Raw genomic sequence first — 18,592 nt, 5'->3', positions numbered from 1 at the left:
CGACGGTATGACAGTTGTACAGCTACTACCGTCTACAGCGCATGATGCCAGCTCCTGTTCTTCCTCCTCCTCCTCCTCTCCCTCATTGTCCCCCAATGCATGATCCATCTCATCATACTCTGGCTGCAATGCCTCCTCTTTAATTCTCTGCAGAGAGCGTTGCAAAAGACAGACATGTGGGATGCTGACGCCAATGATGGCGTCATCGCCACTCACCATCTTGGTGGACTCCTCAAAGTTTGTCAGGATGGTACATATGTCAAACATCCAGGTCCACTCCTGAGGTCTTATGTGTGGAGTCTGACCTGAATATCGACGGCCTTGTTGCAGCTGGTACTCCACAACTGCTCTCTTCTGCTCACAAATCCTTTGCAACATGTGGAGGGTAGAGTTCCAACGTGTGGGAACATCACACACCAGTCGGTGTGCCGGAAGCTGCAAACGCTGCTGCAACACAGCAAGGGTGGCAGAAGCTGTAGTCAACTTCCGAAAATGAGCTGACAGGCGGCGTACTTTGACGAACAGATATGGCAACTCGGGGTCCGATTTAAGAAACCACTGAACCACGAGGTTAAGCACATGAGCCAGGCATGGTACGTACGTGATCTCGCCTCGCCTCAGAGCCGCCACCAGGTTACGGCCATTGTCACACAAGACCATGCCTGGATGTAGGTTAAGCGGTCTCAGCCGCAGATCTGCCTGCTCTTTCACAGCTGTTCACAACTCACAAGCAGTGTGAGGTGTATCACCTAAGCTTATGAGTTTCAGCACAGCCTGTTGCCGCTTGGCTGAGGCAGTACTGCAGTGCTTCCAGCTTGTAACTGATGTGGTGATATCTGAGATGGAGGCTGAACATGAGGAGGAGGATGATGATGATGCGCAGGAGCTGTACACTGTGGGGGCAACTGACTGACATAGGGCCCGCAATCCTCGGTGTGGGAAGGATGCGTTCCGTCCAAAGGTCCGACTGTGTCCCGGCTTCCACTAGGTTTACCCAGTGTGCAGTTAGGGAGATGTACTGTCCCTGGCCACAAGCACTTGTCCACGTGTCCGTTGTCAGGTGGACTCTCCCAGTAACTGCGTTGTTGAGGGCACGGCAGATGTTTTGGGACACGTGCTTGTTTAGTGCGGGGATGGCACACCGGGCAAAATAGTGTCGGCTGGGGAATGAGTACCGAGGGACGGCCACCGCCATAAGGTTGCGGAAGGATTCCGTCTCTACCAGCCTAAAAGGCAGCATTTCCAACGCAAGCAGTCGTGAAATGTGCGAATTTAGGACTGTGGCCTGTGGGGCGTTAGCTGCGAATTTGCGCTTTCGTTCAAAAGGTCTGGGATATGGACAATTGAACACTGCGGTGGGATGTGGACTTTCATGCTGTTTCTTGAGAAACTGCCATAACAAGTGAAGACTGAGAGGAGGGGGCATCTTTGCATGCAGTATGGACAGGGGATTGCCTTGCACGCACAACAGGGGGTTCTCTTACATGCACAACAGCGGAAGAAGCAGTGGTGAAATCCGCTGACACTGGTTGTGTACCCTGGGGTTCACCCCACAAAGTCGGGTGCTTTGCTGACATGTGCCTGATCATGCTGGTGGTGGTCAGGCTTGTAGTTTTTTCACCCCTGCTGATGTTGACCTGGCAGGTGGTACAAATGGCCTTTTTGGGGTTATCAGCAGAGTCTTTAAAAAAATTCCAGACTCTGGAAGACCTACCGGTTGTACTGGCAACGTCCGTTGTGTTGGTGTTACGGGGAATGGTTGCACGCCTTCTGTCTGCGGCCACCACACTGCTTCTTCCTGCCTGTTGGGGTACTCTGCCTCCCTCCACCTGTGTGCTGCTGGCCTCGCGCTGCGTGTCCTCCTGCCACGTTGGGTCAGTTACTAGATCATTCACCACCTCCTCCTCTTCTACTTCTGCACCACGGTCCTCCTCCTCACTTCGTGGCAATTGTGTCTCATCATCGTCCACCTCTTGTGACAAATTGCCAGCGTCGCCTTCCTGTGGCCGTGGCTGTTCAAATATTTGGCCATCGCTACATGAGATCTCCTCTTCCACCACTTCAAGCGGAACAGGCGAGAGGCCCAAATATGGAAATGGACCAGTGAACAGCTCTTCAGAGTGTCCAACTGTGGGATCAGTTGCTGTCTGACGACACTCGGCATGGTGGGAGGGAGGAGCATCAGGGTGAGGAGGAGTATGCAGTCGAGACTCACGGCTACTAACACTTGACCGTGTGGAAGACAGACCGGAGGTGGTGGTGCCCAAGTGACTGGAAGTATTATCTGCTATACAATTAATAACCTGTTCACACTGATCAGTGGTGCTGTTGTGTGCTTCCCTATTAATTCGGTCAAGAACTGGGAGCGATAAGATGTGGCTGTTGGTTGTGGCACATTTTCACCTTAGCCATGGCCCCGTCCTCTGCACGCACCATCACCAGAACGTCCAGTTCCACGTCCCTTGCCACGCACCTTGCCCATTGTAAATGAAGTAAAATAGCTCACACTCGCACTATCAATGGCAAAAGGGTAATATAAAGGAGATTTGAACCGTGGAAGAGAAAAAACACAGTTCTAGTTATCTGGCCTACACCAGACTCTTTTAAACAGATATATTTGTGTCTGAACACTCACAGACACAGAATTTTTTTTAGGGGGGCGGATACCAAAAGGTTAATAAGACAGGTATTTGTACAGTCTGACTGAGGAAAAAAAAAAAAAAAAAGAGGATTTAGATGAAAAAGAAAGGATTTTTCCTGGCCCCTGAGACCTGGGGCTAAGTCTAGCAATTTGAAAAGAAGCACACAGGACTGTAATGCAGTGTTTGTTGGTATAACCACTGTGTCTCCTATACAGCCTGCCTGCCTGATATCTGGGATGGATATTAGTCCTGAGAAGGACTGTTTGTTAGATTTTGCAGGCTTTAGAGACCCTACACTACCTATTTCGCAGTATAAACCTCTCCCTAACTCAGCAGCACTCTCCCTACACCGTCTGATCCGGAGCGACTGTTTCCAAGATGCCGGCGCCCGGTTTTAAATACTCGAGGTGATGCTGTGCGGCCAGCCAATCACTGTAATGCCCACAACCAACATGGCTGCGGCATTACAGTGACTGGCTGGCAATCCCTGCATGTTCATTGGCTCTGTAAAGAGCGCCAAACATGCAGGGCGGAGACCCGAGCTCCCGCCTGAGTAACCCGGAAATGCTCGGTGCTCGCCGAACATCCCGAGTAGTGAGATGCTCGGGCGAGTACCGAGCAGTGTCGAGCATGCTCACTCAACACTAATAATAATGCCATGTATTCCCCTCCTGAAGGTCCGGGTCTTAACAATCTATTCCAGCCAATTGTGCGCTTTTCCATCACATCTATGGGGTACCTGTGTACGCAGGAGAAACTGCACAACAAATTGTACAGTCCATTTTCTTTTGTTACTGTTTTAAAAGTGCTAAATTTTGGGCTAAAGCAATGTTTGTGTAGGAAAAAGTTAATTTTTCGTTCCACATTGCTTTAACCGCTTCCTGCCCGAACACTGTAGATAAACGTCGGCGCTTGCTGGGCTTTGGGCAGCACTGACATTTATCAACGGTCGGCGGTCTCGCAGCACTCAGGAGCCCCAGGGTCCTGCAAGAGCTGCAATTGTGATGCAGAGCAATAGTTCTGACAGGTGACATCATTAGGAGGACCTCATTGGATCAGGTCCCCATGATGTTAGCCCTTTATCTTCTAGATGCCACAGCATTTAGAAGAACGTGAAAGGGAAAGCACTATTCTTACCATTCCGGCGCCCCCTGTGACGTGATCATGGGGGAGCCGAGCTTTGTCATGGCAGACGGAGGTCACATGGTGACCTCCGGGTCTGCCAGGTATGGTAGCCTGTCAGACTTAGACTCAGCTTCTGGCTAACAGTAAAACCGACAGTTCTCATACATTGCATTACTTGTGTCCCACAAAAAATCTTGTCCCACAAAAAACAAGCCACCATTCAGCTCCGTCAAATTAAGTTATAGCTCTCAGAATAAAGCAATGCAAAAAACAAATCTTTTTTCTAAAAATTAGTTTTTATTGTGTAAAGGCAGCAAAACTTAAAAAACGATATAAATGTGGTCTTGCTCTAATCGTACTGACCCAAATAATAAAGCTGCCTTATCAATTTTACCACACGTGGAACAGCATAAAAAAAATCCTCAAAAAACAAATCCTGAATTGCTGGTTCTTATTCATTTTGCCTCTTAAAAATCGGAATAGAAAGTGATCAAAAAGCATAATGTGCCCAAAAATGGCACCAATACAAACATCAACTTGTCCCGCAAAAACACAAGCCGTCACATGACTGTCTGTAGCAATATGGAAAAATTATAGCTCTTTAAATATGGCGATGCAAAAACTTTTTTTTTTTTTTTTAAAAAGTGTCTTTTTAGTGTGTGACTGCAGCCAACAACATAAAAACCCAATATAAAATCGGTAATCGACCCGAAGAATAAAGCAGTCAAATCACTTATACCGCACGAGGAACGGCATAAAAAATAAATGAAACCAATGCTTTACCTGTTGATTTGTTCATTCTGCCTCCCAAAGATCGCAATAAGGCTTGGCGCACATTTCCGTGTAAATCTCTGTAGTACGAGATTCAGACGAAAGCCCCAGTAGAAGATTCCCTATAATGAGGCAGATGGAGGCACTGTGGACACTGTCTGGCCTATGATCCAGAGGTGTCCGTCTTTTTAGGCATGCATAAAAAAAGCAGTCAACCACACTGTTTTGTGCACTTCCGAAGAGGACAACGCTGAACAGAGGCCAGATGGAGTCCAGAGTAACTCTGCTGCCTCAATATAGTGAATGGATCATTCTGGGGTTTCATCTGAATCACGTCATTAGGATATTTAGATAGAAACCCTGATGTAAGTGCTCAGCATAGAGCGCAGGATAAATGTGATCCAAAATGTTATGTAAAATAAATGCTTCAACTCAATCCACAAAAAAAGCAAGTCCCGACTCAGGTCCTTCATCTGTCAATGGAAATATAGGGGGCTTTCACGTTACTGGTAGCACAAAGGCTCTGGAAAAGCGCTATGACTCCTCGTCCCCAAAAAGAAATCCAACGAACTCTGCACCCCCAAATCCAAATGCCCCCCTCCTTTCTGAGCTCCAGTGTGCCTAAACCACATTTAGTGTCCACATGTTTGGCATTTCTGTAGCAATGAGAGTCCGCTTAATTTACAGGTGCGTGTCTTCAGAAGCACGAGCTGAGTACAATGTATGGGCACTACAATGTATTGGGCACTACACTGGAAGATTTGCAATTTTCACTCCACAACATCCACTGCTTTTTTCTGGAGAACACACATGGGAGTCAAAATCTTCACTACACGAGTAGATAAATTCCCAAAGGGGTGTAATTTCCAAAATGGAGTCACTTTAGGGAGGATTCTGCTCTTCTGGCACTTAAGGGCTCTGTATATTCAATCTGCAAACTATTCTACAATAATTTGTTCTCCAAGAGTCAAATAGCGCTCCGTCCTTCTCAAGTCTCTGTGTGGCTAAGCAGTACTAGACATACACATATGGGGTATTGCCACATTCAGTAGAAATTGTGTGACACATTTTGGTGGCATTTTTACCCATTTCCCCTTGGGAAATGTCAAATCTTGGGCTAAAACACTTTTTTTGTGTGGTAAAAATGTAATTATTTTTTTTTCACCCCCCCAATGGTATAAAATTCTGTGACACACCCGTGGTGTCAATATGGTCACTGCACCCTTAGATGAATTCATTAAGAGGTGTGGTTTGTAAAATGGGGTAATTTATGGAGGGTTCTGCTGTTCTGGCACTCCAGGGGCTCTACCAGTGGGTGATGGCACCCGAAAACTATAACAGCAAAATCTGAACTATAATATGGCGCTCCTTCCCTTCTGAGTTTTACACTGTGCCTTAAAAGCAATTTTCGACCACTTATGGGGTATTGACTCAAGAGAAATTGCGTAATAAATTGTACTTACTACCCACCTAGATTAATTCCTTGAAAGGTGTAGTTTCCAAAATGGGGTCACATGTGGGGGTTTCTGCTGTTTTGGCACTTCAGGGGCTCTTCAAATGTGACATCGTGTCCGCAACCTATTCCAGCCAAAATAGCACTCCTTTCCTTCTGAGCCCTGCCATGTGCCCAAACAGTAGTTTTCCACCATTTATGGAGTATTGGTGTATTCAGAAAAAATTGCATTACAAATTGTAACAGTAGTTTTCCACCACATATGGGGTATCTGCGTACTCAAGAGAAATTGCACAACAAATTTTATTGCGTATTTTCTTCTGTTACCCTTGTGAAAATGCAAAATTTGGGGCTAAAGTAACATTTTTGTGGGAAAAGGTAAAGCTTTAATTTTTTTCCCTTTCCACATTGCTTTAGTTTCTGTGAAGCACCTGAAGGGTTAATAAACTTCTTGGATGTGGTTTTGAGCAGTTTTGGGGGGTGCAGGTTTTAGAATGGTGTCACTTTTTGGTATTTTTTTTTCATATAAGCCCCTCAAAGTCACTTCAACTGTGATGTGGTCCCTGAAAAAATAGTTGTTGTATAAATGAGAAATTGCTGATCAACTTTTAACCCTTATAAGTTCCTAAGAAAAAAAAATAGGTTTCAAAAATTGTGCTGATGTAAAGTAGACATGTGGGAAATGTTATTTATTAACTATTTTGTGTGACATAACTTTCTAGTTTAAGGACGTAAAGATTAAAAGTCATATTGATCAAATTTTACTATCATGAAGTAGAATATGTCAGGAAAAAATAATCTCAGAACTACTGGGTTACGTTGAAGCGTTCCAGAGTTATTACCTCATAAAGTGACACTGGTCAGAATTGTAAAAATTTGCCTGGTAATAAAGGCGAAAACAGGCTCTAGTGCGAAAGGGTAAAATTCCTGTACCACCCTTAAAGGGTTAATAAACTTCTTAAATGTCGTTTTGAGCACTTTGAGGGGTGTAGTTTTAAAATGGTCTCTTTTGGGTATTTTCTTTCATATAGGTCCCTCAGTCACTTCAAATGGGATGCGGTCTTTAAAAAAAATTGGATTTGTGAATTTTGTTGGAAAAATTTGAAATTGCTGATAAACTTTTAACCCTCCTAACAAAAAAAAATGTTTAACCGGCTCCCGACCGCCCACTGTACATAAACGTCGGCGCTGCCTGGGCTCTGTGCAGCGCCGACGTTTAAAAACGGTGGGTGGTCCTGCTGCGCTCAGGACCCCCAGGGTCCTGCTAGCGCTGCGGTACCGGTTCAGAGCGATAGCGCCGACATGTGGCATCATGGGGACCTGATTGGATCAGGTCCCCATGATGTTAACCTGTTCCTATCTTCTAGATGCCGCGATCCATAGCGATCGCAGCATTTAAAAGATAGTGACAGCCGGTGGTCGTCGATCGGGACCCCCCACATACCTTACCAGCGGCGGGGATCCCAGTGCTGTGACCTCTGACATCATCGAGACCTGATTGGCTCAGGTCTCGATGATGTCAGCGTCACACCAGCCAATCAGAGAGATCACCAGGGAAGTTTGTTTTAGCAACAAACTTTCCCGGGCGATCTGCCTGATAAATACATTGTTTCTCCTCCGATCTCAGTGAGAGAGCAGAGGGGAAACACTGTGAAAAGAGCTGTCAGCCTTGCCACTGTGAAAGTGAAAAATAAAAATCAAAAAAGAAAGTAAGGTTAGGATTAGTCAGTCCTGTCAGATCAGTCAGTCCTGTCAGTCCAGTCTGGTCAGTCCAGTCTGGTCAGTCCAGTCTGGTCAGTCCAGTCCGGTCAGTCCGGTCAGTCCAGTCCAGTCCGGTCAGTCCAGTCCGGTCAGTCCAGTCCGGTCCCGTCCTTTCAGTCCGGTCCGTTCAGTCCAGTCAAAAAATATAAAAATAAAATGGCCCGTCAGACTTATACCGCAGAAGAGGTGTATGCCCTGCTATGTTGTGACACTGATGACAGTGCAATCTCAGATGTAGATATGGATTTTGAGGGCTTTAGTAGCGGCGACACAGAGCTCAGAAATGAGCAGTGATTCAGTTCCATCCTCAAGCCCAAGGACCAGTACAGCAATAGGGGCAAATAGCGCTACTGGAGAAACGTCTCCAAATCAGGGAACACTGCCCAGTACAAGCGCTGTCCCTGCTACTAGAGAATTGGGGCACGCCAGTGTACAAGGGGCTTTGCCACATGATCTAGCATTTCCCAGATGGGAGGCTTCGGATTCGGCAGCTCCATTCAGCCCTGAATTCAACGCCATTCCTGGTATAAATGTGGAGGTGGAAGATTTTGGACCAATTCATTTTTTTAATTTGTTTTTTACAGACAGCTTGCTAGAGCATATTGTCGTGCAAACAAATTTATATGCATCCCAATTCATAAGCCAGAATCCCCGATGTTACTATGCTAGGGCAAATTTATGGACACCAACTAATGTCCCGGAAATAAAAAAAAATTTAGGACTTACATTTGCCATGGGGCTTGTTAAAAAACCGAGCATTTGATCCTACTGGTCCAACCACCCTGTTCAAGCCACCCCTATGTTTTCAGTCGTTCTGCCTAGGACCTGTTATGAAATGCTCATGCGGTTTTGGCATTTTAACGACAATAGTCAATGCCTGCCCAGAAATGCCCCAGAACATGACAGGTTATATAAAATTAGACCCATCATTGAAAATTTGTCAGAAAAATTCTTAAGCCTCTACACCCCAACACAAAATATTTCTATAGATGAGTCCCTTGTAAAATTCAAAGGAAGACTGCACCTCAAGCAATTTATCCCATCTAAAAGGGCAAGGTTTGGAATAAAGCTCTATAAAATGTGCGAAAGTTCAACCGGATATACATCCGCTTTTCGCATATATGAGGGGAAAGATAGCCAACTAAACCCACCAGGATGCCCTACTTATCTGGGGACATCTGGAAAAATTGTTTGGGAGCTGATAAGTCCATTTTTTCAAAAAGGCTACAATCTATATGTGGACAATTATTACACCAGCATACCCCTATTTAAAAGTCTGGTTGAACACAACATCGGGGCTTGTGGGACCATCCGTAAAAACAGTCAGGGGTTTCCACAACCATTGGTCAACCAAAAGTTTCAAAAGGGGCAGTCAGGGGCTGTACGCAACGGAGAGCTGCTTGCCCTGAAATATAGGGATAAGAGGGATATTTTTGTCCTCAGCTCGATCCACACAGATGCCACAAGGGCCACTGTAGAACTAGGATCCACCACTCCGAAGCAAAAACCTGTGTCAGTCATTGACTACAACAAACACATGGGGGGTGTGGACCTTGCAGACCAGGTTCTACAGCCATACCAGGTATCAAGAAAATCCTATACCTGGTATAAAAAGTTGGTTATTTATTTGTTTCAGGTGGCCACATACAATTCTTTTGTGTTGTACAAAAAAGCAGGAAATTCAGATCCTTTTCTTGATTATCAAGAAAAGGTAATTGAAAATCTTGCCTTTCAAAGTGTTATCCCCGCTCATCCATTAGAATCTGAGGATGTGAAAAGACTCACTGAGCGACATTTTATTGCACTTATTCCAGCAACGGAAACAAGAAGGAACCCCCAGAAAAGATGTCGTGTATGTACTAAGAGAGGAATGAGGCGTGATACCCGCTACTATTGCCCTCAATGCCCATCATTGCCAGCCTTATGCGTCACTGACTGCTTTAAAATCTTCCACACAGAACCATGTTTTTAAACTGTAAAAATGTATCCCAATTTGTCATTCAAACATTTGGTTCATTTAGTGAATGACACATTCGAGTAGAGCTCACTTAATTTCCAGGGGGGGGTTCTCCAGAATCTAAACCTTCCATTGAGTTAAAATGGTCACTAAACCCATAGATGAATTCCCAGAGGGGTGTCATTTCCAAAATGGGGTCACTTCAGGGGGGATTCTTTAGTTCTGGTACTTAGCGCCTCTGAAAAGTGCCAGAACAGCATAATCCCCCCTGAAGTGACCCCATTATGGAAATGACACCTCTGTGGGAATTCATCTATGGGTTTAGTGACCATTTACCTATCTACTTATTTTCCCACCACTAGATTAATTTATACAGAGGAGTAGATTGTAAAATTCGGTCACTTGTTGTGGGTTTCCTCTGTTTAGGCACCTCAGGGGCTCTCCAAATGCAACATGGCGTCCGCTATCCATTCCAGTCAAATTTCCATTCCAAAAGTCAAATGGCGCTCCTTACCTTCCGAGCCATGCCGTGCGCCCAAACAGTGGTTTTGCACCACATATGGGGTATCAGCGTGCTCAGGAGAAATTGCTCAACACATTTTGGGGTCCATTTTTTCTGACTGCCCTTGTGAAAATTAAAAATTTTAGGCTAAAGTAGCAGTTTTGTGAAAAAAAGTTAAATGTTCATTGTTTTCTTCCACATTCCAAAAATTCCTGTGAAGCACCTGAAGGGTTAATAAACTTCTTGAATGTGGTTTTGAGCACCTTGAGGGGTGCAGTTTTTAGAATGGTATCACTTTTGGGTATTTTCTGTCATAAAGGCCCCTCAAAGTCACTTCAAATGAGATGTGGTCCCTAAAAAAATGTTTTTGTAAATTTTGTTGTAAAAATGAGAAATCGCTGGTCAATTTTTAACCCTTATAGCTTCCTAACAAAAAAATTTGGTTCCAAAATTGTGCTGATGTGAAGTAGACATGTGGGAAATGTTATTTATTAACTATTTTGTGTGACATATCTCTCTGATTAAAGGGCATGAAAATTCAAAGTTTGAAACTTGCAAAATTTTCACCAAATTTCCGATTTTTTCACAAATTAACGCAAGTGATATCGAAGAAATTTTACCACTATCATGAAGCACAATATGTCACGAAAAAACAGTCTCAGAATCAGGGGAATCCGTTGAAGCGTTCCAGAGTAATTACCTCAAAGTGACAGTGGTCAGAATTGAAAAAATTGGCCCAGTCACGAAGGCAAAAACAGGCTCGTGTGCGAAGTGGTTAAAAAATTATGCTGATGTGAAAATTTGAAAATTGTAAAATGTTCACATTTTTTATATTTACATAAATAAACACAAATCATATCAACCAAAATGTACCACTTCCTAGAAGTACAACATGTTACAAAAAAAACAATCTCAGAATCCCTGGGATATATTGAAGCGTTCCAGCCCTATAACCTCAAAGTTATGCAGTCAGAATTGAAAAAATTGGCCTTGTTAAGAAGGTGAAAACAGGCGGGGGAGTGAAGGGTTTATAAGGTAACAACCACTGAGGACTCTCAAATTTAATATTTTCCCATCTACTGGCTAACACGCTATAAAGATATGTTTTCCTGTATTACTCAGGGTCACCTTATATGCACTCGTCTCCTTTCTTTCCTTTAATGACAATGAATACACACAAGTTTAATTACCATGTTTCATAGTAAGAGAGGCTTCAAATAATAAGATGGCTATCAAAGCATCTTCCTCTGTCACCTTTCTTCGCAAACTTAACTTTGCATGTGCTTCTGATATTGAAGACCTGGGATGAATAAACTGTAATAAATAAACAGCTTAAAGAGCAACTATACTTTTTGGAGATCTTTTTCTTATATGTTTTAATTCTGAGCAGAGTGGTGGGGTTCGGAGTCCAGTGACTCCTGCCAATTGGTTAATGGAAGTGCTCTGCTCAGGAGACAGGAGGGCACAGCTTCTACCTGTGCTCGCGCACAGCGGAATGCGGATGCAGCAGAATGTCACAGGACTTCTACTCCATCTGATCACTCCCATTTGTGTGCGCTTCTGTCTCCTGAGCGGTGAGTGGGCGGTCTCAGGATCAGCAGTCACATCTCCTGTGGACGTCCTAGATTCGTCCGAAAAAATGTGAGAGCACAGCAGCCGAATAGTGGCCTCTTATTGGCTGCGGGGCTCATGTGGCACAACAATGTCCTATGAGCCATAAGAGACCCGGCGTCAACATCACTGGAACTGCGCTGGTAAATACTACATTAGCGAATGTAGTATTTAGGAAGGGATTCTCCGAGTATTAGACAGACCCGTTAACATGTCCTATTCTGATGTAGGAATAGTCTAATTTTTACAGAAAAATCTGCTGTGTGAATATAAAGTAAGATATGGTCTAATGGGGATGCCTACATCAGCTACTATCACCCTGCGTAGCCTACTGCAAGGGAAAAGTAACATTACATACCCACCATTTAGAAACAGTCATGTTAATAGTACATGTAAAAATAAGAAGTTTTGTAATATATATGTTAACCAGAGAAATGCGCTTCTTTCTCCAAATTATCAATTCTCTTGTAAAATCTGTATTTGGTGAAGAGAGACTGTTACATTACGGAGATAGAATCTTATCATTAGTAACTGCCATCTATGTAGAGAGGAGAAGGGAGGAGTTACAGGCAATAAATATTATGAAAAAAAACAACTTGTCTCCTGTTTCAGTAATGTAACAACCTGTCTTCACTGAATACAGATTTTACTCCTGAATTCAGACCTTTGAAAATGAAAATGACCGATCAGTCTTGGCAGAGAAAGGAACAGATTTCTCTGATAAGATATATTACAAAGTTTCTTACCTTCACATGGACTATTGATTTATAAAATAATATTAAAACCACGATTATACTTCAAATGATCATGTAATGCATAGTGACTTCATTTTTTCATAGTACCTTGACTTTATCATACTCATATGCCCAATATATCAGATAGATATCCCAGTTTTTTTTTATTGTTTTATATTTTTCTTCTTTTTGCAACTAAGGAGTTTTCTGGACATTTGGGTTGGCTCCCATAGGGTATACAGTGGGTACGGAAAATATTCAGACCCCTTTAAAGATTTCACTCTTTGTTTCATTGCAGCCAGTTGGTAAATTCTAAAAAGTTCATTTTTTTTTATTAAAGTACACTCTGCACCCCATCTTGACTGAAAAAAAAAAACAGAAATGTAGAAACTTTTGCAAATTTATTAAAAAATAAAAACTGAAATATCACATGGTCATAAGTATTCAGACCCTTTGCTCAGTATTGAGTAGAAGCCCCCTTTTGAGCTAGTACAGCCATGAGTCTTCTTGGGAATGATGCAACAAGTTTTTCACACCTGGATTTGGGGATCCTCTGCCATTCTTCCTTGCAGATCCTTTCCAGTTCCGTTAGGTGGATGGTGAATGTTGGTGGACAGCCATTTTCAGGTCTCTCCAGAGATACCCAATTGGGTTTAGGTCAGGGCTCTGGCTGGGCCAGTCAAAAATGGTCACAGATTTGTTCTGAAGCCACTCCTTTGTTATTTTAGCTGTGTGCTTAGGGTCATTGTCTTGTTGGAAGGTGAACCTTCGGCCAAGTCTGAGGTCCAGAGCACTCTGGAAGAGGTTTTCATCCAGGATATCTCTGTACTTGGCCACATTCAAGTTTCCTTCAATTGCAACCAGTCGTCCTGTCCCTGCAGCTGAAAAACACCCCCATAGCATGATGCTGCCACCACCATGTCTCACTGTTGGGATTGTATTGGGCAGGTGATGAGCAGTGCCTGGTTTTCTCCACACATACCGCTTAGAATTATCACCAAAAAGTTCTATATTCGTCTCATCAGACCAGAGATTCTTATTTCTCATAGACTGGGAGTTCTTCATGTGTTTTTAAGCAAACTCTATATGCAGGCTTTCATAAGTCTTGCACTGAGGAGAGTCTTCCGTCGGGCCAGTCTGCCATAAAGGCCCGACTGGTGGAGGGCTGCAGTGATAGTTAACTTTGTGGAACTTTCTCCCATCTCCCTACTGCGTCTCTAGAGCTCAGCCACAGTGATCTTGGGGTTCTTCTTTACCTCTCTCACCAAGGCTCTTCTTCCACGATTGCTCAGTTTGGCTGGACGGCCAGGTCTAAGAAGACTTCTGGTGGTCCCAAACTTCTTCCATTTAAGGATTATGGAGGCCACTGTGCCATTAGGAACCTTGAATACTGTAGAAATTCTTTTGTAACCTTGGCCAGATCTGTGCCTTGCCACAATTCTGTCTCTGAGCTCCTTGGGCAGTTCCTTTGAGCTCATGATTCTCATTTGGTCTGACATGCACTGTGAGCTGTGAGGTCTTATATAGACAGGTGTGTGCCTTTCCAAATCAAGTGCTATCAGTTTAATTAAGCACAGCTGGACTCCAATGAATGAGTAGAACCATCTGAAGGCGGATCACAAAGAAATGGACAGCATGTAACTTAAATATGAGTGTCTGAGCAAAGGGTCTGAATACTTATGACCATGTGATATTTCAGTTCTTATTTTTTAGTAAATTTGCAAAAATTTCTACATTTCTGTTTTTTTTTTAGTCAAGATTGGGTGCAGAGTGTATTTTAATGAGAATAAAAATGAACTTTTTAGAATTTACTAAATGGCTGCAATGAAAAAGTGAAAAATCTAAAGGGGTCTGAATACTTTCCATACCCACTGTATATACAGGGGATCTTTGTAGGTTTGAGTGTGAAAATCCTCTGCATCTTACAGTAGCAGCAGTATTTCAACAGAGAAAGCTCACCATATCAAAACACAATGTATGTGTAGTTGGCTGTAATATATATATATATATATACCTTATGAAGACTTACAGATGTCTCAGAGCTGATGTTGATATTTTGGATCCGCTTGAGTCTGTTCTGACTCTCCGACTTGCCAAATAATAGCTATGAAGCAATTTTTCAGCTTTGGTGCTAAATGTCACATCTAAATTTTTTGCATATGCAATAAGCTATACGGGTAAAGAAAAGGGAGTTACATTTTGAAATCATTGTGGAGGTTTTGTTTTTTTAAATCTTAGGTATGCCATTACTTCTAATAAGTTGATTATTAAAGGGGTACTCTGAGTAGATCAAAATGTACTTCAAACCACATTCTGTTTAAAACTAAAGGCTCATCTGATTTTACTAGTACTCACTGTGATCTCACATCACAGCAAGGTTGCAACTCTTGAGTGATCCCCCTTATCTTCTGGCATACTATAGCAGAGATCAGGATGCCTGGCTAGCTGTCCGCTACTTATGCAAGCCATCTCCCATACCTAAGACTTCTATCTGCTGTAACAGATAAAAGAACGTAGCTTGCATCTTGCTCCTTGGGCAAGCCATATCCCTGACCAAAGCTCATCACAGGCTGTGTGTATGTTTGATTTCCCCCCTCACTATTACCGCTGTTCTATACAGTCTTGCTCAGGGGCAGACGCATCATCGGTGCAACGTGTGCAGCCGCACAGGGGCCCAAGAGGTAAAGGAGCCCTTTTCTACCTCCAAGGCAGGTAGAATTGTGCATTATGTCGAGCTATTGGACTGCAAAGGAGGCCCATATAGAGTTCTTGCACAGGAGCCCTCTTCCGTCTGTGTCCGTCAATGGCCATGCTTATATGTTATATATACGAGCTGTGAAGGAGGGAAGAACAAGCCATGAATGTGTATAATGTGCAGTGACATGGCTGGTTCTGCATTTCCATAGCTTGTATATGACCTGTCAAGGAGCGTGGAGTGAAAGCTGGAGAGGTAAGGAGAGAGCCATTGCAGTGTAGCACAGCGGGTGGAGGGGGGGGCACATCAAACCTGCCCAAAGCCTATGATAAGTCTTGGTCAGGAGGCTGGCTTGAATAATGGGCAAGATGCAAGCTACATCCCCTGATCTGTCACTACAGAGAGAAGGCATGGTCAAGCTTGCATAAGGAGCAACAAGAAATCCCCAACCCCTGAGGGAAGGAGAGCGGCAGGAGTGAGTAGTAGCAATATCATAGGAAGAAGAATATGAGCCTTTTATAGATTTAGAAAGAATATGCTTTGAAATGCATTTTTACCTCCTCAGAATACTCCTTCAAGTATCAGACATTTTTATATTACGCTACTATGAAACCACCGTGTGAGATTGCCCCCTCTTTCTAGTAGGAACAGGAAGTATAAACAGGATAAAAGCCCATCCTCTTCTACACCACTGTTTTCCTGTTCCTATCAGGGCAGGAAGCAGAGAGGAATAATTTTTTCTTAGTACCTGGATCTTGTTAAATTTAATGTAGACAACATGGCTTAGACAGTATAATTCCGCTCTCCCTCTGGTTCCATGTTAGTTCTCTGTAGCGCAGAGCTCTCTAGCCTGCTGCTCCAACTGCGCTCCTGGGGGGTTACGTTTGTCAGCATTGTCAAGTAGTAGCCATTTGGTTTGGTTCCTGTAAATCAGGGTCTCCCACCTCCCCATTTTCTTTTGTGACCTGGCATGGCTATGTAATAGTGGGGAAGGGCGTAGCCTTCCCTTGGTACTGAGATAGTTAAAGGAAGTGTTCCTGAAGTCAGACCTTCCCAACTGTGGTAGACCAAGCTAAGGGGGTTAGCTTTAGTGGTCCAGTTAGTAGAGTAGAGGGGGGAACTTAGTGCCCAGATCAAGCCTTGAGTGATATAGAGCCTGTTTCTGGCATAATTTATTGTGGGCTGCAGTACCTGTAAACAGCCACAAGATGCCACTGTCCTGGGCGCAGATGTCAGGTTGAGTCTGCTAGCAGTGTTACAGACAGGGGACTAGTTAATGCTGTGTGATGACAGCTCACTGAGGGTGGGCACTTTAGGAAAGTCTCTGTTTAGTTTCCAGAATCAGGAAGTGATTCTTCAGTACGAGTTGGGACAGCAAATTGTTCAGACAGCCTGACTATAGTGGCTGCTAGGGTAGGCGGGAGCTCCGTACCCTCAGACAGTGGGATCCCAGTGTGCAAGTCTCCCCACACAAGAGCACGAGTCCTGTTGGCCTGACGGAGAAACTCATCAAACGTAGTGAGGACACGGGGCACTTCTAGTCTGCAGGAAGCAGAGGAAGATCAATAGGATTCCAGGCTAAGATGTGGGGGAGAGATATCAGATCCAGGTCACTGTCAGTACAGAAGAGTCTCTTGGGGCCAGAGATTAGGGTCACAGAGATGCTTCGCTTAAAGAGGGAACCAGGGCTGAAGGAGTTACAAGCACCTGTGAGAGAGATGATAACCTGTCGGGCTTATCCATTATATCTGCCTGTAAATATTGTACATATTCCTCTTCCCCAAGTAAAGTCCAATTTCTGGTTAAGAACCTCGTGTCCTCTGAAATTATTGCTGACCTGGTCCCAGAAGAAAAATGCCTGGAGACAGCCGCGATCGGATGGCTTGAAGTAAGTGAAGAGCACCACATGCACAGCCACACTTCAGAGGGAGGACACGTATTGTCTGTAGGGTGCCATAGCGAGAGGGGGCTACAGCTCGGCCACGACTACCTCACTGGGGCACCTTACATTTGGCGTAGTCGGCAGGATGCGAGCTCCTCGCATGAAGAAAGCGGGGAAGAGCCGACGCAGAACACTGAGGAGAAAGTGTTGGAAGGCATGCGGCCCAAGATGGCGGCCCGAAGCATGGATTCCAAGATGGTAACAATGGCGGTAAGGTCTGGGAGAAGAACCGCCTATCGTGGGAGTGGACGGCGCCAGAGAGCGCGAAAAGATGTTCAGCCCCTACCAGTTCCGGTCCGGAGAAGGATGGGCCCGGCAGTGGGGATGCGTCCCGGGAGGGGACGTCCAGCGAGGAAGAGGGCGTGACAAAGTGAAGTCCAGCCCCGTGAGTACCAGCGCGCACAGAAAGAGGGCGCGGCTGAGGGCGGAGCGGCCGAGAGTGACGAGTGACGCGGCAGTCGCGTCAGAAGGCCGGCCCAGGAAGAGGCGGAGTTGGACGCGCAGGACGCGAGTCACCAGTAAGCGACCGGCGCCATTTTCTGTCCGGCACGTGGGGAAAAGGAGGCCCTGCGGTGAACGGTCCGGAAGAATGGCAGACGGAGGCTCGGACGACCTGTCCGGAGTGCATAGTGGAGAAGAAATGTTGGAGCTGAGTACCCCAGGAGCTGCAGGCGAGAGTCGCTCGCTCGCGGATGTCGCCCGTGAGTTTCTACCCCCAGTGGCTGTCCAGTGGTCTACTAGGCCCGAACCGGAGCTGAGACTGCTCGTCCATGAGCTCCGTGTGTGGAGTTGGAGCCGGATGCCGGGAAGCATGTCCCCCTCGGCTGAGGGTGGAGAACATCCCAGTGGGGCCGGAGCAACAGCTGTGACGGAGACTGACGGAGGTGAGCAGCCTATACCCCAGCGGCCGGTTTCGCCTGCCACGGCAGCTTCCACGGCGACAGGGGGTGGCGCGGAGGAGAGGCCTCCCAGGAAGAGGGCCCCGCAGGAGGACTTTTGGTCATTGGCCTTGAAGGCCCTGCATTCCCCCTCAGCAGGGCGGTGCACCAAGCCCAGAAGTCCGCAGTGGGCTACCCGCGACCCTCCGATGACCTCGCGCGAGCAGCGGCGGTGGACCGACACCTTCCTATGAGGCTGGCTGGAGGGGTCCAATGCAGCGCGGAGGGAGTCAGTGGAGAGCTCCCAGACCCGGGGGCGGGTCATAGAGTTCCGTGTCCGCGAGGGATACGGGTTCCTCGAGGAAGAGTGGACCGGGCATGAGGTATTTATCAGCCGGGAAGCCATCAAACGCGAATACCTGCCCGATCGCCTCCACAACCTGCATGAAGGGGAAATTGTTCACTTCGTGAAATGTGAGTGTGCAAGGGGGTGGTACGCGGCTGCGGTCACCCGCCCATAT

At 45.4% G+C, this 18,592-nt stretch overlaps 1 protein-coding gene across 1 annotated transcript in view; it reads right to left on the bottom strand.

Moving 5' to 3' along the window:
• Positions 1 to 11,393: 11,393 nt before the first annotated feature.
• The window catches only part of MCMDC2 (minichromosome maintenance domain containing 2), a 78,913-nt gene continuing 71,714 nt past the window's right edge, over positions 11,394 to 18,592 (bottom strand). The window contains exons 12-13 of the mRNA XM_073676739.1: positions 14,586 to 14,725; positions 11,394 to 11,511 (exon numbers count right to left, since the gene is read on the bottom strand). Coding sequence (XP_073532840.1) covers positions 11,394 to 11,511; positions 14,586 to 14,725 — 258 coding nt within the window. The remainder of the gene's footprint in view (positions 11,512 to 14,585; positions 14,726 to 18,592) is intronic.

The sequence above is a fragment of the Phyllobates terribilis genome, unplaced genomic scaffold (genome assembly GCF_046119375.1).
Source record: "Phyllobates terribilis strain yellow unplaced genomic scaffold, ASM4611937v1 Scaffold_4__5_contigs__length_816908805, whole genome shotgun sequence".
Taxonomy (NCBI): domain Eukaryota; kingdom Metazoa; phylum Chordata; class Amphibia; order Anura; family Dendrobatidae; genus Phyllobates; species Phyllobates terribilis.
The sequence above is the reverse complement of the archived record's forward strand: the minus strand, read 5'-3'. Positions and strand labels throughout refer to the sequence as shown.